The 21,764-nt window shown below is 42.7% G+C and overlaps 1 protein-coding gene across 1 annotated transcript; it reads right to left on the reverse strand.

Annotated features, from left to right (window-relative positions):
* Window positions 1–3,017: 3,017 nt before the first annotated feature.
* LOC124032449 (zinc finger protein 239-like) lies at window positions 3,018–21,442 on the reverse strand. Its single transcript, XM_046344853.1, has 3 exons — window positions 21,017–21,442; window positions 15,445–16,126; window positions 3,018–3,045 (listed from the first exon to the last, which is right to left on the reverse strand). Exons 1-3 carry the CDS (start codon window positions 21,414–21,416, stop codon window positions 3,018–3,020), a joined length of 1,110 nt encoding a protein of 369 aa, XP_046200809.1. The 5' UTR covers window positions 21,417–21,442.
* Window positions 21,443–21,764: the final 322 nt, after the last annotated feature.

Genomic DNA, 21,764 nt, shown 5'->3' on the forward strand with positions numbered 1-21,764 from the left:
AATACAATTTATACAAAACAGAAAGTAGGTTGATCCTGGGAGATCGGATCTTTGGATTGGTTCAGCTGGGGTGTAGTCTGTAGTCTTCCGCCATTGGCTCAGCTGGGCCGTCCGTCACTCTAGAATCCCGCCGTCACATCCGTTCAGCTAAAGGAGACTGTGTGTGTGCGCTGGTTTGGCAGTCAGTGTGTAATGTGGGAGCTATCCTGTAGGGGACCCCACAGGCTTTACTGTGAGTTGTAGCCATGTATTTAGCAGTAGGCTGATCACTTGCATAAGAGAACAGCAATTCTTTACAAAACCCTCTCTTCACGTCTCACCAGAGACGTGACACAACCTAACTATATCCAGACACAAAGAGAAACTTCTCCCAAAGGGACTATGAAATAAGGCACGGTATTAAACAGAAATAGACATATGTATTACCATCATGTTCTCCACTCAATCCCACTATGTACTAAGTTGGCTACCAGCCACCTAGGAACTTACAACCCTCATTTAACAGAGCGGAGAACCGCTCAAAATAAAAGTAAAATGATTGTCCACATATGCCAACTTTTTCCAGCGGGAAAACGCTGTGATTCCCTCTCTTCACATCTCCTAAGAGATGTGATACAGTCCAGATACATTACTCCAAGCAAAAACGAAAACATAATCCAAAAAGGAAAAATAGCCCATACTAGGTAAGTCTATACGGAAATGGCCCACAAAGAAAAATAATTTCCCCCTCTTCCCATCCCAGATGGGACACGACATACAATGGAGAAGCTTAATCAATAAAAGCAACTGGATCCCCCTCCCAAAATGGCTGCAAAAACTGAAAGATGGGTCTCATGCTCCATACCGTTATCTCGCACCTGGCTCCTGTTATCTAACAAAAAGACCGCTTGTTCTCGCAACCCACGCTCTGAATGTGCCCTCCCTTCTGTATTTTTCCAGCATGAGACAGTTCCATGGCCCTGATACTTTTAACAATGTTTCAAATCAGCTAGGTAGCATAACACATACATACCTCCACACAAGGCAACAGCAGATAATATTCAATCTTATATATGGTAATGGCTATAATGTAAAATAAAAGAAAATAGTGTGAAATTTAAGCCCCCCTTTTGACACCTGCTAGGGTGTCACTCATTATCCTTTATTTCAGTAGTCATAGCATTACATGAAAATAATAAAAAGTTTATTATAAATAACAAGTGATATATGCCTTTGTTGTATGCTTTTGTTTCCCCCTTTTGTCACCCAGAAGGGTGTCACTTATCAAAAACAGGATAAAACTTTATTGTTATTGACATGTAAGATGTAGGATAAAACTTTGGTCATGGAAAACAGAGTAAAGAATTATTAGAAACCATCTGGTCCTCTCAGCTACTCCTATTCCTATCCTGTACCAGGTGGGCTCCTCGCCCACCCAGGAACGCCAAACCTTCACAACAGGGAGAACAAACATACTGGAAAGAAAACCTATCATAAAAATGTATAACAAGGAACTGTGGTGGTGTAAAATCATTCTACTACCTCACCCAGCATACCATGTGTCATCCTCAGTCAGTCCCATCCTCCCTGAAGCCTTCATCACATCTGTAACAAACTTCTTAAAACACAGTATGATGCAAGCAGCACATCACATCAATAACAAATAATACAAGAATTAGGGTCAGAAATCCAGTAACCATCATACCAGTGTACTTACCAGACCAGGCCAAGAGAACAGACTCCTCCCCCCCCCGTGGACCTCATCTTAGCAGATAGTGTATCAAGCCCGCCTTAGATATACCACCATCTGGACTGGTATTATTAGGAATATACGTACAACATTGTTTACTGAACATCTTGCAGACGTCCCCCTGACTGTCAAGAAGCATATCCAAGGCAAGTCTATTCTGTCTGGAAACCCCAAATGTGGCCTCAAGCTGTTCAGACATACCAGTGAGTGCATCACGGGAGTAATTCACCAAACGCTGTTGATTATAGTAGATATAATTAATCCATGCAGTCTGTCTAGCATCCACTATGGCTGGACCCATAATAGGTAGTAAGTGCCAGAGTCCATCATTCCTACCCAAGGCCTGAAACTCATGAGGAACCCCCACTGGCACTCCCAACAGGTTAGTGTATGTGAACTACATCCTCTGTCCATGGAGCACTACGTCTATGTCTCCCATTGGATGGAATGTTTTCAGGTCCCCTGGATACAGAACCCAACAGCTGTTCAGCAGTAACATCAACAATGGTCAGTGGAATTATCAAACTGGTCAGACCACACGTACCTTGCCATTCTCCTCTAAGAATGGATCTCAGCACTCTTTTGGCTCCACACATCATCCACAAGTGGAATTAATGGTTATGTTACTACTGCAATCAGCTTCAGGCAATCTCCCATAATCAATGCCATTACCTGTACCCGTGATGCAACTGTAATTGCCCCCAATGCCCCAACACCAAATGGGTGTGTAGCCAGAACAGGTCTAGCATGACTACAAATAATGCAGTCCTTTCTTCTCAGGGATTTAGCTGTGTACCTCATATAAGACAGCCACAAATTGTCCCTACCATCAAAACCAGTCCCAGTTCCTAATTGATCAATAGCCAAATAGTCTCTAACATTAATTACCTGAATGGTATGTTTTAACACAGTGGTGGTAGAGGAGTGTGTCCGGTTACCTCTGGTCTTGGCAGTACCTTAATAGAAAACACACCCATCATGTCTATCCTCATCCTTTGTAGTCCGAGGGTGTGAGTGCCTGCATCAGAGAGCTTAATAGTTTTGATGGTTAGTAGGATTACATCACCTTTACAAAGTTCAACATTGCTCCCAGGTTTCCCCCATATCATGGAAAACCTATCCACCCTTGTGGGATCCCCCCCGAAGTCGGTTATCATGTAATCTCTACTCTAACTTCTTGTCAACATTTACATTTAAGTCATTTAGCAGACGCTCCCATCCAGAGCGACTCACAAATACCCAGATCTAGGGATCTCTTATGCTTATTTTGGAACAAAATACACATCACTTAGCCAGAGCCAGACACATCCTCACTTCTATGAACAAAAACAGGGGTGATAGGACAGGTAGGGTTTACTTCATTCGAGAGTTGGCCCCCGGAATTCTGTTAATTCCAGTTCTTCTCCCGAACTCTGTTTATTGTCCGACAGTGAAAAAGTGTCTTACCCATCCGCCGTGCGATATGAATCTGGGTAGCTCTTTCAACTAGCTGTCACCAGGGGTCTTCTATGGTCCCCAAGCCTCTGGGACTGGATTGAGTGACTTCACCTGTAGTTCACCTGTAATGCATAAAATCCTGGACATACAGGCTTGGTTAACAATAAATTTCTCATATGTTTTATCTGATTATATCTTTAACTTCTATGCCCAATTGTTAGCTTACATTTTTTTAATTATTAGTTTCTTATCCAATAGTCCCCATCCTATCCTAGACCACAATTTACCCATCCCCCTTTTGATACCTGGCTCTGCCCAGGTATCAACCTTACCTACTCTAAATAATGACTTAGGTAAGATTAGTATAGTATCCTTATGTTCTGACATTATCCTGTAGGAGCGCCCCCTACATTTTCCACATGTCCAACTCTCCCACCTGTCTCCACTCAGCAACTGCTATCTTTGCCTGTCCTGCCCCCCCCTTTCCAAAAACCTCTCCTCTCTTCTCTCCAACTTTCAAGGTTTCTGCAGTGCGGGGGAGGGCCCCTCCGTCTGCCTTTTCCCCCAGCTGTAAAATACCATGTCTCTGGGAACGTGAAAATCCCCTTAACCCAAAAGTTTACTACAAAAACAAAACCTAATAATTATGATAATCCCCTCAAACTCAAATAATTTGTCTCTGTGTTTCATGTTTTATTCGTGTTTCTCCAAATTGTCTCCCCAAAAATACTTCTTAAATCCCCAGCCATTAGACACACACACAACTGTGATAAATGTGCACTGTCCCTTTAACATAAAAACCTCAGCCTGCAATCCCCTCTGCGGGCCTTTCATTGTTCCCCATAATGAAAACAGATTCTAATGTTAGTCTACCTTAACCTCCTGTTTAATTTCAGTGGTGTTATCTGAACAATCAAACCAAAATCAATAACCGGGGAGTACTTGTGTAAATTAATTAAAAGAACAAAATAAATCTACCTTATTTCTCAGCACTTGGTTAGAACACCACTCCCGTCTTACATCGACCACACCCGTCGCCCCGTACCTAGTGTATATCTTATCTATTACTCAGTGGCTCAATTAATGTTTATCGTAAGTATGTTCAGATGTTGATTATGTAATTCCACAATATTAGTATAGTTCAAACCTCATAATATAACTCTACACACAAAATTTTACGTTAATAGAGTTTAACACCTTTTCCAACAGTCATGCACACCCCCTCAATATTCTATGATATTACTCTCATCAGCAAGCCTGCGACTTTTTCAACATTCTCACCGGTACCAGCTCCAACTGAAATACCTAATGTACCACACTCGCTTGGTCACCGACCTCATTCATACCGATATTAGTCCCCGACTGAATATCAAGCGTATTTCATGCACACGATTTGAGTCTCACAAATCTTCATTTACGCCAGTAAACTTCAATTTACACCAGACACACACAAATCTTCATTCTCCCCAGCAAGCAGACCAGTAGGAGATGCAATAGCCCCACCTTCTGTCCATACTCTGTACAGCTTCTCACCCAGTTTCCTCCACTCGGCCCCCAATTAGGTCTAAAGTAAGAACTCAATTATGCACTGTGGGTCCCCTAGGGTATTCAGAAGTCTAGTGTCCCCCAGATTATCACCTTTACTTCACTACCCAATGTACTTCACACACACTTATGCTTTGTTAGGACCTTAGAGAGACCCTTTCTCGAAGGCTAAATCGGTCTCAAGTCCGAGTATTCAATTGAAATATCCGTCATTCACACTTGGCCCTGCCTAATGCATCACGTTCGCATCATACGACTTTCTATTCGCACTTTGGTGATCACTCGTTACTCACCACTCATACATGTAGACCCAGACTATCCATTCAAGCTTTGGTGGCCACCCGTTACCCATCATTCATACACGTGGTAAGTGATCTCTGTTACCACCTACCAACCAGGCACACTAGTACATCCCATACACAATGCACCATTAAGTATGGTTGATCAATAATAAAATTGCAGTTGCCAATGGAGATATTACTTTCTCAACTATTTTCCAATCTCACACATCATAATAGTTTAAATTTAGTAACTTACATCAAACAGGTGTCTCACAAAACTAAATTTGGATAACTCCAATGTGCAGAACTTTAGTTTTTCACAACAGGTGTCTGCTTACCCTTTTTAGTTGACCGGTCAGGATTTGTGAGACACACCGTCCGACGACAGTACTGGCCAATCGGCTGGCACACCAATGTCCAGCGATATCTTTTTACCAGATCACGTCGGGGTCACCATTTGTCATGTATTGTATGTTTTAGTAAATATATATGTATATTTTGACCAATTGAAATATATATTCAGTTGTACCCTGCGTGTCTCTTCGATAGCCCAAGTGTCCATTTTTAACCGAGTCGCGGGACAAAATTACAATTTTTCCCCTCGGCGCCAGGTTTAATGAATAGTAATTAGCTATCCCCTTACTGATATCTATCCCTAATCTCTACCGTGCTGATCCCTATCAGAATTAATACACATTGTCCGATTGTCCGATCCCTATCAATGGACTTCATCAGACTGGTCTTCGACCGAGTCGTGGGACAAAATTACAATTTTTTCCCCTCGGCGCCAGGTTTAATGAATAGTAATTAGCTATTCCCTTACTGATCTCTATCCCTGACCCCTATCGGAACTAATCCAGGCCTCAAAAGTGATCCCTCATCATTGAAAGCTATCAGACTGCGCTGACCGGGTCACGGGACAAAATTACAATTTATCCCCTCGGCGTCAGATTTAATGAATAGTAATTAGCTATCCCCTTACTGATATCTCATCAATGATTTAATCACCCGGCCGTCGCCGGTTTGTACCACATATGTTCACTTCACTGTTCTTTGACTCGTCAGACAGTGGCACTAATGTAAATAAACATAGATAATGGAACATATTCCCTTTTGCTTACGTGAGGAACTGCTAAGGGGACATAAATATTTACCATCTAAACCATGTGTGACGTCTCACCTCTCTGGCTATAGAAGTGTTCTTCCTAACCAGTCCCTCAACAGCTCTCTAACTGAGCTCCACCCTCACTGGGTCCTCAGAGGAGAGGAAGGCTGAGGAGGGATGGAAGGATGAATGGATCGATGAGTCGATAAAGTGTAGAGCTGCTGTCTGACAAAATCACAATTTTAGTAGTTCATTATAGTAAATAAGGCTTTATGACTGCTGAACATCAACTATCAGTCACTTAGATCATGTATTTTCAGGTAAAGATACATCCTTGGGACGTCCCTAGCCCGTTGAAGTTGACATTTACAATGGTTAAGGTTAGGGTTTAGGGTAGGGATGTCCCAAGCATCCCGGATAGCATTGACCATTGTGGATTCTTCTGTCTCTTTTACATAGCAGGTGATGGGTTCTGACTTCTGAACTTGAAAATATGAAATATCCTTATTATGTGAAATTGAATGTAACAATAATGTATGTTGATGCTAAGATGATGTACAATATTCCATTATGTTTCTATATGAAAAAAATAGCCTAATATATTTAATATGCCATATACTATTTTTTAACAGTTTCCCAAATTAATTTTCATTAACTTAATCATTATGACACACCCCTCACTATTGTCATTGGTGACACTAATTGCACTGCCTGTTCACATAACCTGGTTCAAGTATTCATGACATCACCCTGAAGTGATGCGGAAACGTTGGTAAAAACCCATTGAATTGCTGGGAGTTTATACATGGAGAGACTTTATTTATTTTGATAGTTTATAGTTTATTCGCCCGTTAGTCAGCACCTCCACACAAACTATTTTTTTCTGGATGTGCGCCAGCTCATGTTTTTTAAGGGTAGGTAACAACACATCCGCCACGCTGATCCTCAACACAGAGGCCCCTCAGGGGTACTCAGAATGAATGACTGACTTCCCAGTTCAACATCAGTTCAAAGTCTCACCTCATACTGTATTGGAGCAGCAGCAGCTGACATGCCCAGTTCACTGACAGTTCACCGTCGCACCTCATACTGTATTGGAGCAGCAGCAGCTGACTTGATCGTTGATACGAATCATCATGTTTTGAATCTGAGAGTAAATAGAGCCGACTACAACTCTAAAAATGAAGGGTTCAAATGGAGTTGTTCTCAGATCCCAAAGAACCGTAGGGTTCTTGGTCAATGAAAAACAGTCCCAAAATGTTATTCAAATAACTTGTTAGAAGGTGGGTTCATCGAGGAACCTCCGTTGTTGCTGGACTTCTTCCGGGAACTTCGCAATTACAACCGAAAACAATGGTGACAAGTTTGAATGCGACAACAAGTTAAACATATTACGTTTTGGTTGATTTTTGGCTTTGAATATGTATCGAAATTATTTATAATAATAATATAACATAATAATAATGAATAACGAAGACAATGATGGTTTTCTGTGAATATCTTCCATAACCTTACTATAGTTACTTATGGTAAATATTAGAAAGCCGGGTTTGACTGTCGGCGTTGTATGAGCTACAGTACAGTACCGTTATCTAGCTAGATGCCGTTATGTCCTAACTAGGCACAACAAGGTTTGGATTATTTCCCTCAACTTTATTCTTTCCCGTATATTGCATATCGTTTCCATAAAGCCAACATGGCTTTACACTCATTCACGTAAGTTACCAATCTAGAGCAGTTCTAACTATTGTGATAATGAACTAGCTAACGTTAACTAACTAACTAACTAACTAACTAACTAACTAACTAACTAACTAACTAACTAACTAACAACGGTGACCTGTCCAGACGAGATGTTACAATGAACTGAATCGTCAGTGGAGGTCTTCCTCTTCATTTAGCCTGCTACAGCATGTAATACTATTAACTCACAAGGGGGCATAACGTTACATGTACAATACTATCCCATTTTGAAAACGTTAAATGTACAATACTATCCCATTTTGGAAACGTTACATGTACTCCCCCTTGTGGAGGGAAATTAGTATCTTAGGTGGTAGCTGTAGATGGGATTCAAATGCATAATGGTATTAATACATTGTCTAGACTACCTCTTTTGTATAAATGCCCTTCAGAATCCAAACACAGTATTGCCACACAGCAAAATGTTGAGTATAATCTTTCAAGTCAGCCAGATAAAATTGGGCAGTTCTGTTACTGTATGGCAGTACTGTATTGGCTAGTGCTTTCTCCAATATGTTCATTCAATTGTATGTCGATGCCATTTATCTTTATATGTGTGTGTTAATGCTTGTAAGACTATTCTTTGACACATTTTCTCTTCCTTTGAAATTCTTATAAGACAGAACATGGACACAATGCAATTGGGATCAAGAAGAAGGAACAGATATGTTGTAGGACAGCTGCATTTGAAGTGTACATTTAACCTACATAGCAGTCAATACAAATTGAAATCTATTAGCATAAAAATGTGTGCAAATGATCTTTTCAGATCTTCTCAGAAAAAATCAAGTCCATGGAATGGATATAGACAAAAAATATAATTCAAGGACTATCAGAGTTAGAGAAGTGAGGCAGGGGTGAGGACATCATCCTGCTATTTTGACAGTCCCTGAAGGACAATACAGAAGAGGTACTTGCTCTTATTCCTTCCCTTTCTCTAATGTATTTCGTAATAAAATTGTTGTAAGATCATTGCTTTACTTCACTTGGACTGGAGACCACAGCAGCGATTCTGCTCTTGCCCAACCTCTTCAATGAGGACCCGAGTGGCCTTTATGTCCGTGTCAAGGTATGCCTATGCACCAATAATCTGTTTCTTCATAAACATAGGTGTGCATGCTTATATAAAACTACAGCTGAACATTTGTTATGTTCTTTAACTGTATGTGTATTAATCTTTTCTTACTTTTGTTGACACAGATTTCACCGCTCTTCACTGCACATCGGCGGAAATCCATTTCACCATGAGAGTGAAATCCCGCTGGCCTTTGATGGGGAGAACATCCACGCCCTCGAGGACGTCTCCATAGGACTTGGGGCTATGCTAGGGCTGTATTTTTTTTTCCCTTAAAGTTCCCAAAAATGTCAGAAAAAGACTTATGTTGTTAAGTTACTGTGTTCTGGGGATAAGAGAAGTTGGGGTGAAGTTACCAGGGCCGGTCATAAAATGGCAAACTTCCTAACATAACTAAGTGGATACGATATACACACTAAAGCTGAAAAATCTGTATTTAGCATCAAGTCTACGATGTTGTTAGTTTTCCTATGATTCATTTTTAATTTATGTTGTTTTTGTACATCATTATTTTAAATGTCATGAATAGCACTTTACAAAGTAATTTTATTATTTATTATGGTCTGACATGTCTGCAGAAATGTTGCAATTTTGTAATGTGTTTTGTTTGGTTAATTGTTTTTTAAATATTAATTCACATTTGTGGTGCCACTAAATAAACAATTAATTAATTCAATATTGTCAATATATGTTTTTATAATGGAGTGAGAGTGGACAGAGAGTTAAAAAATTAACCCCAAAAGGTTCTTAGAGGAAGACACACAGACCTGATTTGGCCCATAATTCGACGTCCATTGACATCACGTGCTGCGTTAGTATTTTTTATTTATCTGTTATTTTACCAGGTAAGTTGACTGGGAACACATTCTCATTTGCAGCAAAGACCTGGGGAATAGTTACAAGGGAGAGGAGGGGGATGAATGAGCCAATTGTAAACTGGGGATTATTTGGTGACCGTGATGGTTTGAGGGCCAGATTGGGATTTTAGCCAGGACACGGGGGTTAACACCCCTACTTTTACAATAAGTGCCATGGGATCCTTAATGACCTCGGAGAATCAAGATACCCGTTTAATGGCTCATCCGAAAGATGGCACCCTTCACAGGGCAGTGTCCCCAATCACTGCCCTGGGGCATTGGGATATTTTTTTAGACCAGAGGAAAGAGTGCCTCCTACTGGCCCTCCAACACCACTTCCAGCAGCATCTGGTCTCCCATCCAGGGACTGACCAGGACCAACCCTGCTTTGCTTCAGAAGCAAGCCAGCAGTGGTATGCAGGGTGGTATGCTACACTTTGTAGTATTTTTACACTATAATAAAATGTTTGATGCCACATTGTCCGTTTTCAAAGGGAGTCGATCGGGCCCAGTCCCCAATGTCATGCATTTGGGTTGGCACATCTGAGAATTAATCCTGATGTTCTAATAGCAGGGCAACATTGTCAATACAATTGTACCCAACAATTGTCCGCTGGTTGCATAAATAATTGATTAATAACTGTTACATAAATTGTAAACATGAAAATCAAAACCAAATGTTCACCCCATTGTTAATATGTATTGGCAATAGTTCACTTAAAGATGAGGCATGGAATAATAAAACATGCATCTTTTGCCAGGCTGAATGTTTGAAATATGAGTAGGTGATTTGAGTCATGCTTCTTCAGTAGTAGAATAAAGACAATTAGCATTTGAATATTGTAAAGAAATACTGGAGTGATGTCAGATTGGTCTATAATTAACAATTTATTATACTGCTTTCATGTGTGTGTGTGTATATATATACACAAACATCTGCAACAATTATCATATTACATATATTTTTTTAATTAAACAAGCAGCTTTTTCAACTTGTCGAAAACAGCTAGCTACATGTTGAAGTGCTGCATTTTGATTAAAGTGGGTCACCAATGCAGTAAGTGTAACACAGCTCTTTTTTTGTTAGTCACTTTCTGTTAAATAATACTCTTTCAATTCAGAGCCTGGATTTCCCCTGAGGCTAATATCCATATCATGCTGCAATCAATTGAACAGGGCAAACGATCATTAAAATAGTCCTACTACAATATTAAAACATTCTACATTGTGACATCATTAAAATACTCTTACTACAATATTAAAACATTCTACATTGTGACATTATTTGATTGATATCATGAAACAACTTCTTCATATATGTATTTTCTGATGTTTGATCAGAGATCGTTTATCAGAGTATCTCGTCACATTTATCACAGCTATGAGGTTTCTCTCCTGTGTGTGTTCTCTGGTGTGAAGTCATCTGGCTAGATGTAGAAAAACTCTTCCCACATTGATCACAGCTATAAGGCTTCTCTCCTGTGTGTGTTCTCTGGTGTCTTATCAGATTGCTTGATCCAGTAAAACTCATCCCACATTGATCACAGAAAAAAGGTTTCTCTCCAGTGTGTGTTCTCTGGTGTGAAGTCAGCTGGCTAGATGTAGGAAAACATTTACATTTACATTACATTTAAGTCATTTAGCAGACGCTCTTATCCAGAGCGACTTACAAATTGGTGCATTCACCTTATGACATCCAGTGGGACAGTCACTTAACAATAGTGCATCTAAAACTTAGGGGGGGGTGGGGTGAGAGGGATTACTTAACCTATCCTAGGTATTCCTTAAAGAGGTGGGGTTTCAGGTGTCTCCGGAAGGTGGTGATTGACTCCGCTGTCCTGGCGTCGTGAGGGAGTTTGTTCCACCATTGGGGGGCCAGGGCAGCGAACAGTTTTGACTGGGCTGAGCGGGAGCTGTACTTCCTCAGTGGTAGGGAGGCGAGCAGGCCAGAGGTGGATGAACACAGTGCCCTTGTTTGGGTGTAGGGCCTGATCAGAGCCTGGAGGTACTGAGGTGCCGTTCCCCTCACAGCTCCATAGGCAAGCACCATGGTCTTGTAGCGGATGCGAGCTTCAACTGGAAGCCAGTGGAGAGAACGGAGGAGCGGGGTGACGTGAGAGAACTTGGGAAGGTTGAACACCAGACGGGCTGCGGCGTTCTGGATGAGTTGAAGGGGTTTAATGGCACAGGCAGGGAGCCCAGCCAACAGCGAGTTGCAGTAATCCAGACGGGAGATGACAAGTGCCTGGATTAGGACCTGCGCCGCTTCCTGTGTGAGGCAGGGTCGTACTCTGCGGATGTTGTAGAGCATGAACCTACAGGAACGGGCCACCGCCTTGATGTTAGTTGAGAACGACAGGGTGTTGTCCAGGATCACGCCAAGGTTCTTGGCGCTCTGGGAGGAGGACACAATGGAGTTGTCAACCGTGATGGCGAGATCATGGAACGGGCAGTCCTTCCCCGGGAGGAAGAGCAGCTCCGTCTTGCCGAGGTTCAGCTTGAGGTGGTGATCCGTCATCCACACTGATATGTCTGCCAGACATGCAGAGATGCGATTCGCCACCTGGTCATCAGAAGGGGGAAAGGAGAAGATTAATTGTGTGTCGTCTGCATAGCAATGATGAGAGAGACCATGTGAGGTTATGACAGAGCCAAGTGACTTGGTGTATAGCGAGAATAGGAGAGGGCCAAGAACAGAGCCCTGGGGGACACCAGTGGTGAGAGCGCGTGGTGAGGAGACAGATTCTCGCCACGCCACCTGGTAGGAGCGACCTGTCAGGTAGGACGCAATCCAAGCGTGGGCCGCGCCGGAGATGCCCAACTCGGAGAGGGTGGAGAGGAGGATCTGATGGTTCACAGTATCGAAGGCAGCCGATAGATCTAGAAGGATGAGAGCAGAGGAGAGAGAGTTAGCTTTAGCAGTGCGGAGCGCCTCCGTGATACAGAGGAGAGCAGTCTCAGTTGAATGACTAGTCTTGAAACCTGACTGATTTGGATCAAGAAGGTCATTCAGAGAGAGATAGCGGGAGAGCTGGCCAAGGACGGCACGTTCAAGAGTTTTGGAGAGAAAAGAAAGAAGGGATACTGGTCTGTAATTGTTGACATCGGAGGGATCGAGTGTAGGTTTTTTCAGAAGGGGTGCAACTCTCGCTCTCTTGAAGACGGAAGGGACGTAGCCAGCGGTCAGGGATGAGTTGATGAGCGAGGTGAGGTAAGGGAGAAGGTCTCCGGAAATGGTCTGGAGAAGAGAGGAGGGGATAGGGTCAAGCGGGCAGGTTGTTGGGCGGCCGGCCGTCACAAGACGCGAGATTTCATCTGGAGAGAGAGGGGAGAAAGAGGTCAGAGCACAGGGTAGGGCAGTGTGAGCAGAACCAGCGGTGTCGTTTGACTTAGCAAACGAGGATCGGATGTCGTCGACCTTCTTTTCAAAATGGTTGACGAAGTCATCTGCAGAGAGGGAGGAGGGGGAGGGGGCGGAGGATTCAGGAGGGAGGAGAAGGTGGCAAAGAGCTTCCTAGGGTTAGAGGCAGATGCTTGGAATTTAGCGTGGTAGAAAGTGGCTTTAGCAGCAGAGACAGAGGAGGAAAATGTAGAGAGGAGGGAGTGAAAGGATGCCAGGTCCGCAGGGAGGCGAGTTTTCCTCCATTTCCGCTCGGCTGCCCGGAGCCCTGTTCTGTGAGCTCGCAATGAGTCATCGAGCCACGGAGCGGGAGGGGAGGACCGAGCCGGCCTGGAGGATAGGGGACATAGAGAGTCAAGGGATGCAGAGAGGGAGGAGAGGAGGGTTGAGGAGGCAGAATCAGGAGATAGGTGGGAGAAGGTTTGAGCGGAGGGAAGAGATGATAGGATGGAAGAGGAGAGAGTAGCTGGGGAGAGAGAGCGAAGGTTGGGACGGCGCGATACCATCCGAGTAGGGGCAGTGTGGGAGGTGTTGGATGAGAGCGAGAGGGAAAAGGATACAAGGCAGTGGTCGGAGACTTGGAGGGGAGTTGCAATGAGGTTAGTGGAAGAACAGCATCTAGTAAAGATGAGGTCGAGCGTATTGCCTGCCTTGTGAGTAGGGGGAAGGTGAGAGGGTGAGGTCAAAAGAGGAGAGGAGTGGAAAGAAGGAGGCAGAGAGGAAAGAGTCAAAGGTAGACGTGGGGAGGTTAAAGTCGCCCAGAACTGTGAGAGGTGAGCCGTCCTCAGGAAAGGAGCTTATCAAGGCATCAAGCTCATTGATGAACTCTCCGAGGGAACCTGGAGGGCGATAAATGATAAGGATGTTAAGCTTGAAAGGGCTAGTAACTGTGACAGCATGGAATTCAAAGGAGGCGATAGACAGATGGGTAAGGGGAGAAAGAGAGAATGACCACTTGGGAGAGATGAGGATCCCGGTGCCACCACCCCGCTGACCAGACGCTCTCGGGGTGTGCGAGAACACGTGGGCGGACGAAGAGAGAGCAGTAGGAGTAGCAGTGTTGTCTGTGGTGATCCATGTTTCCGTCAGTGCCAAGAAGTCGAGGGACTGGAGGGAGGCATAGGCTGAGATGAACTCTGCCTTGTTGACCGCAGATTGGCAGTTCCAGAGGCTACCGGAGACCTGGAACTCCACGTGGGTCGTGCGCGCTGGGACCACCAGAGTAGGGTGGCCGCGGCCACGCGGTGAGGAGCGTTTGTATGGTCTGTGCAGAGAGGAGAGAACAGGGATAAACAGACACATAGTTGACAGGCTACAGAAGAGGCTACGCTAATGCAAAGGAGATTGGAATGACAAGTGGACTACACGTCTCGAATGTTCAGAAAGTTAAGCTACGTAGCAAGAATCTTATTGACTAAAATGATTAAAATGATACAGTACTGCTGAAGTAGGCCAGCTGGCAGTGGGTGCGTTGTTGACACTACACTAATCAAGTCGTTCCGTTGAGTGTAATAGTTTCTGCAGTGTTGCTATTCGGGGGCTAGCAGGCTAGCTAGCAGTGTTGTTTACGTTACGTTGCGTTAAAAGAACGACAATAGATGGCTAGCGAACCTAGAAAATCGCTCTAGACTACACAATTATCTTTGATACAGATAATTGTCTTTGATACAAAGACGGCTATGTAGCTAGCTAAGTAGCTAGCTACGATCAAACAAATCAAACCGTTGTACTGTAATGAAATGAAGTGGAAATGTGATACTACCTGTGAGTGCGACCGGGTAGTTGAGTTCTATACAGAAGACGTTGGCTAGCGTTGGCTAGCTGTTGGCTAGCTAGCAGAGTCACCTACGTTAAGGACGACAAATAGCTGGCTAGCTAACCTCGGTAAATTAAGATAATCACTCTAAGACTACACACTCTAAACCTAAACAACACAATTATCTTGGATACGATGATACGAAGACAGCAAAGACAGCTATGTAGCTAGCTAACACTAAACTAATCAAGTCGTTCAGTTGAGTGTAATAGTTTCTCCAGTGCAGCTAATCAGTGGACGTTAGCTAGCTGGCTAGTGAAGACTACGTTAGGACGGCGAAATACGATAATTACGCAATTATCTTTGATACAAAGACTATAAGAGTTTCTCTCCTGTGTGGCTATGTACCTAGCTGAGAAGAAATTGCTAAGATAAGACAAATCAAACCGTTGTGATATAATGAAATATAATGAAAAAGTTATACTACCCGTTGGAGCGACGTGCAGATGCGACCACTCGCTCCAACCGGAACTCTTCCCACATTGCTCACAGCTATAAGGCTTCTCTCCTGTGTGTGTTCTCTGGTGTCTTATCAGATTGCTTGATGCAGTAAAACTCATCACACATTGATCACAGCTATAAGGTTTATCTTCTGTGTGTGTTCTCTGGTGTACTGTCAGACCACTAGATGTAGTAAAACCCCTCCCACATTGACCACAGCTATAAGGTTTCTCTTCTGTGTGTGTTCTTTGGTGTACTGTCAGACCACTAGATGTAGTAAAACTCCTCCCACATTGATCACAGCTATAAGGTTTCTCTTCTGTGTGTGTTCTCTGGTGTACTGTCAGACCACTAGATGTAGTAAAACCCCTCCCACATTGACCACAGCTATAAGGTTTCTCTTCTGTGTGTGTTCTTTGGTGTACTGTCAGACCACTAGATGCAGTAAAACTCCTCCCACATTGATCACAGCTATAAGGTTTCTCTCCTGTGTGTGTTCTCTGGTGTACTTTAAGTTCTGATGAGGATTTGAAACCTTTCCCACAGTCAGAGCAGCAATGAGATTTCTTCCCTGTGGGTCTCTGCTGGTGTTTCTTGAGGAGTTTTGACATGGAGGGACTCTTCCCTGCTTCATCAGCATCATGATCATGATGTTGTTGAGGCCCCCCAGAGGATCCACGATAGTCCCGTCTCTCTCCTGTGTGAACAAAAAGACAGACAGGTCGTTTAAGGCCAACAACAGCAAAATACACTGTAAAAAAGGTGATGCCAACAGCATAGCCATTATGTTGTACAAACAATGACGTCTAATGAATGTTAATTATTTGACATTTGTCTTAAGACAGTCAAGTGAACAAGAAGTTATATTTTGTCTTGTTTTCCCATTAGTAGTAACATCGACGATTGTATGCTAGAAATACGTTTTTAAAGTTGTTGAAATCCTAAGCAGTGTGCCAGACAACTTTTGGTCTCCAATATAGGCACCTTTCTGTAGGTCTATGTTGTTGTTAGGTGAAGTTATGGGTCCTACAGTAGGTCTATGGTATTGTAATAACCAGGGATTTACGCAGTAGCATGGAGGAGCTTCTGCAACCAAATTGCGTTTTAGCAAACAGAGAGTGATGCACCTATTTTGGGATGTCTGATCGTACTTATGCACCACCACTAATGATTTGTGGACTTTCTCAAAGTATTTTTTTTCTTAACCTCAAAACAGCAAGTAAACAAAGTCTTATTAAAATCTAATTGGTGAATGACAAAAGTTGCTCAAAGTATTTGTAAAATATTTCCAGCTCTCACTCTTGATAACCACTTGACATGAATGGGAAAAATGTAATGCTCTGGTCCAGTGGAAAGGTCATAAAATACCTGAGTACTTCTTATCCCTTACACAAATATCCTACAGCTGTGTCTGTCCCAAACTCACTGGCGCGGGGAAACTGGGGGCCCTGAATATTTTGTGTCAATTTTCGGATAACCTAGGTGATAAAACTTGAAACAGTATCAACTATGTAGACAGGCAATGCACAGCCAATGTGATTTATTTTTATCTGGATATTTTCTACCTGCTTTTATTTGTTGGCTTTATGTAGGCTATTTTTACATAGTTGGCAATGGCAGTAAAAGTTTAGATTTGTATAATTTTAATTTAGATGAATGTAGATTAATCATAGTCTATCTCAAAATCATTTTCTATTATAATTAATATTACAAATGAAATTAAACTGTTCCAGTAAAATGTGAATATGAAAATCACAACTGGCACCAGATCAGTAGAAATGGTCAGATAAATTGGCACCAAATGGAAAAGGTTTACGCCTGCTGTTGTAGCCTATTACTGGAAACTTCAGGACCATAACGTCAGAATTTACAAAGGTCAGCAGCAGCGGGAGGAGGAAGAGTTTTTTTCTTATGGTTTGGCTATCTTGATCTCTGGTTCCCTCGAGTCATTTGTGTGTCTCAATTATTTAATAAAAACAGGTGACTACTATGTTAAGGATGTAAAGAATATTTCCTGCTCTGTGGTATGTAATGAGGAGCAACCAGACACTGCACACATTTATGAAATTGCTTATTCCAGTTAGTTACTAATAAGCATGCACCCATTAAGAAAATGACTGTAAAAGCTGTCAAATCCCAGTGGAATGATGAGGAATTGAAAAATGGTATGGTTGAAAAGGATGAGGCAAAAGGAATGGCAAATAAGTCTGGCTGTTCAACCTATTGGCAAACATCCTGCAAATTGAGAAATCATGTGACTAAACTGAAGAAAAAGATAATGAAAAAGATAAATTACAAAGAATGATAGTAAAAAGCTTTAGAGAACCTTACAATTTTGGAAAAAAAGGCAAACTCTGCTCCATCATTAACTGAATCAGAAGGATCATTTATCAAAGCCCACTACTTTTATGATTTTTTCATTGGCAAGATTAGCAAACATAGGGATGTCATACCAGCAACAAATGCTGACACTACACTTCCAAGTATATCTGACCAAATTATGAAAGACAAGCATTGTAATTTAGAACTCCGTAAAGTCAGTGTGGAAGAGGTGAAACAATTATTGTAGTCTATCAACAATGACAAGCCACCAGGGTCTGACAATCTAAATGGAAAATTACTGAGGATAATAGCGGACGATATTGCCACTCCTATTTTCCATATCTTTAATTTAAGCCAACTAGAGAGTGTGTGCCCTCAGGCCTGGAGGGAAGCTAAAGTCATTTGACATGCGCTATGCTCTGCATAGTTAGTTCCAGGTAAAATGTTGCACTTATTCAGCCATTCTGTGACCAAAAACAAGCTACATATGGACAGTACCAATATAAACTGACTCTGGAAATGACAAAGCACCTCGTAACCTTGCTGGAAATGGGACAAACGGACCCCTTCTGTGGTAACAGACTGGGACGATTTGTAATCAAATCTAATTCCCAGGAATGGGGTTCATATGAACCACAGAGACTGTGTGGGATAATAACATGGCCGTGTCCAACCCTGCTTGTTCCCTCAACTCCGCTACCAACCACCCATCTCCAAAAGGGCCCTTTATCTGTATCACGAGACACTTCATAGTGAGCTACAGGTAGGAATCAGCAATGAATCCCAATAATGAGCCACCTATGGGAGGGGTAACCCTTTGTGAACAAATCTCTCAACGTATTACTGCTACCCTGGGGAGATTGATATACCCCTGGAACACCGGCACCGACCCTCATCGGATGTGGCAGGACTTGCAAACTATTACAGACAACAAAGGGAAGCACAGCCGATAGCTGGCCAGTGACACAAGATAAGCTAAATAAACTTCTGTGCTCGCGTCGAGGAAAGTAATACTGAAACATGCATGAGAGCATCAGCTGTTCTGGACGACTTTGTGATCATGCTCTCCGCAGCCCATGTGAGTAAGACCTTTAAACAGGTTAACATTCACAAGGCTGCAGGGCCAGACGGATTACCACAATGTGTACTCCAAGCATGCGCTGACCAACTGGCAAGGGTCTTCACTGACATTTCCATCTCCTGTCTGAGCCTGTAATACCAAGATGTTTCAAGCAAACCACCATAGTCCCTGTGCCCAAGAACACTAAGTTAACCTGCTTAAATGACTACCGACCCGTAGCACTCACGTCTGTAGCCATGAAGTGTTTGAAACGCTGGTCGTGGCACACATCAACAACATTATACCAGAAACCATAGACCCACTCCAATTTGCATACCGCCCCAACAGAGCCACAGATGATGCAATCTCTATTGCACTCCACACTGCCCTTTCCCACCTGGACAAAAGGAACACCTATGTGAGAATGCTGTTAATCGACTACAGCTCAGACTCCAACACCATGGTCCCTCAAAGCTCATCATGAAGTGAAGGACCCTGGGACTAAACACTGAGCACGCCCCCATTCTCATCGAAGGGATTGTAGTGTAGCAGATTGAGAGCTTGGTATCCACATTATAGGCTTAGTTAACTGTTGAAATCATGGAAACACAATGACGATTCTAATTCTAGATTTGGAATAGAATGTGCAGCACCTTGAATATATTGTTGTTTGACTATCAATTAAGAAACCAGGGAGGAATTACAGACAGTAGGAGCTTGGTGGAGACCTCCAAGAGAAGGAAATCAGGAAGGGAAAATGACAGCAAGTCGTGCAGACGAAAGAGATAACACATTGGTGAAGCAACAGATGTGCTGGAATGAGAACAATATAGGTGCTACTTTGAGAACACAAACTATCACATCTTTCACAGCACAGAGTGAGGGAGTCCAGGGGAAGACTGGAGGAGCAATGAGGCAGCATTGTGGAATTCTCTTGGCGTGAGTACGGTTGAGACTGCTTGGAGGATGGTGAAGAACAGGCACTTTAACTCTACCTACATGTACATATTACCTCAACTAACCGGTGCCCCACATTGACAGTTGTTGAGACTGAGTGGAGGATGGTGAATAACATTGGAGTGAAAAGGGCTAAAGTTGGTAATGAACAGCAGTTTAGGGTCAGAGTGGGAATCATCAGCAAGGATGTTTGTGGGCGACCTGTTTAACGGTCTCAAAGATGGTGAAGGATGAATTGGGTAAAGTGGAATCAGTTTGAGTGTCCAGGAAAGGTATGATAATGATTGTGTGTCAACAGTGCAAAAGGAGAAAGCTTTGTGTGGTTTAGGTTAAACATTTTGGGCAGATGCACATTGATTAAAATCAATGTTAGACGGAAGGTCTTACTGTGGTTTGGTGAAGTGGTTCTCCCATCTTATGTAAAAAGATATATAGAAGCCGCTGCAGTGTTACAATTGTAAAAAAGTTTGGACATGTGGCAAGTGTTTGTCGAAGGAATAAATCTGTCGTCAGCTGAAGCATGTTGTATTCGTGATGGGAATCAGGTTCCTGAAGTGCCCTGTACAGATGAAGGATGTCACAGTAGCTAGGATGATCAGGCCCATCCAGCAGGTGTCCTATGTGGAGGCAGTGAAAATAGCTGAAGGAGTAGAGAGAAGGTAGTTCATGTCCCACAGTCTGCAGTGAAGCCACATCATACCAATAAGCATACTATATACTCAATTAACATAACTCATACTAACCGTACTAGTTGTGTTCCAACACAGCTCAGGAGAGCCATTTTGTTTGTTTGTTTAAAAACTAGATTGCCCCTTTAAGAAATCCACACAACAATTAACCAATCTGCAGTTCAACCAATAACAAAGCTGTAATTACACCACTGTTTTGGTAATAAAATGATGGATGGGGCTGGAGAAATGTAACTACTCTCAAATTCATAGACAGACCTATGGATGCAAGGACTGACCATCCATGATATCAGCATTATAGTTAACCATGTTGAGGCTATACAGTGTTTGTTTACATTGTTTCTAAACATTGGAGTAAAAAAAAAAGCTTATTTGGGGTTCTGATGGGGTACAACAGGGGAACCAAGTGCTTGAGGCACGCCTTATATACAAGAATCAATGCCTATAAATAAATCATTTAAAAGTCAAAATATGGATGTGGCAATTGCAAAATTCCTTTAACACCACACATCAGTTCAACAACCGCAGAGTTTGTGCTTCTGTTTAAGACAGTACTTACTAGTGTTAATCAGGGCCCGTTCATCGTTAGAACCATCGGATGCCTTAAGATGCGTTTGGGAAACCGGGCCCAGATATCCAGTTTCCTCCTCTTCTTCATTGTTCGATGTGACAGTCACCTCCCCCTCCTCTTCTTCTTTCACTGAAACGTCGTCGTCGACCTCCTCCTGTTTAAGTCTGAACGAGTCTTCCTCTTCTTTAACTGAGACGTCTTTCTCCTCTTCTTTAACTGAGACGTCTTTCTCCTCTTCTTTCACGGGAACAGCCTCAACCTCGACTTCTTTTTGTATTGTAACAGCCTCCTCTTCCTCCTCCTCTTTCACGAGAGCTTTCTCCATCCAGCAGACCTCCTCTTCTTCAGCAGGAACGGGGTTCAGTTTGAGACTGGAGCTATGAGGCATGTAATGAAGTTGCTAAGTATAATTCAAAGCAGTGTCACTTTATCAGCACCACGTGATCAATGACGTCTGAAGAATAATTTTGTCGAACACCTGATTTTGTATTGATTCATTTGGGCTCGTTCGACATTGCAGCCGACAGTGCAGGTGACTGCTGACTGACTAATTTACAAATCCCCTTGCATCATAAATAACTACTCATTATTATATATAAATCAGTCAGCCAGTCACCCACAACGCAGCATGGATTTGATGCTCTCGACACGGCCAGTGGTTTAATAGAAGACACGAAGGCTACGGTGGACTTCATCTATAAAAATGTGGCTGTTCTAAATGCTGTGTTGCTCAAAG

This window comes from Oncorhynchus gorbuscha, linkage group LG03, assembly GCF_021184085.1.
Source record: "Oncorhynchus gorbuscha isolate QuinsamMale2020 ecotype Even-year linkage group LG03, OgorEven_v1.0, whole genome shotgun sequence".
Classification (NCBI taxonomy): Eukaryota; Metazoa; Chordata; class Actinopteri; order Salmoniformes; family Salmonidae; genus Oncorhynchus; species Oncorhynchus gorbuscha.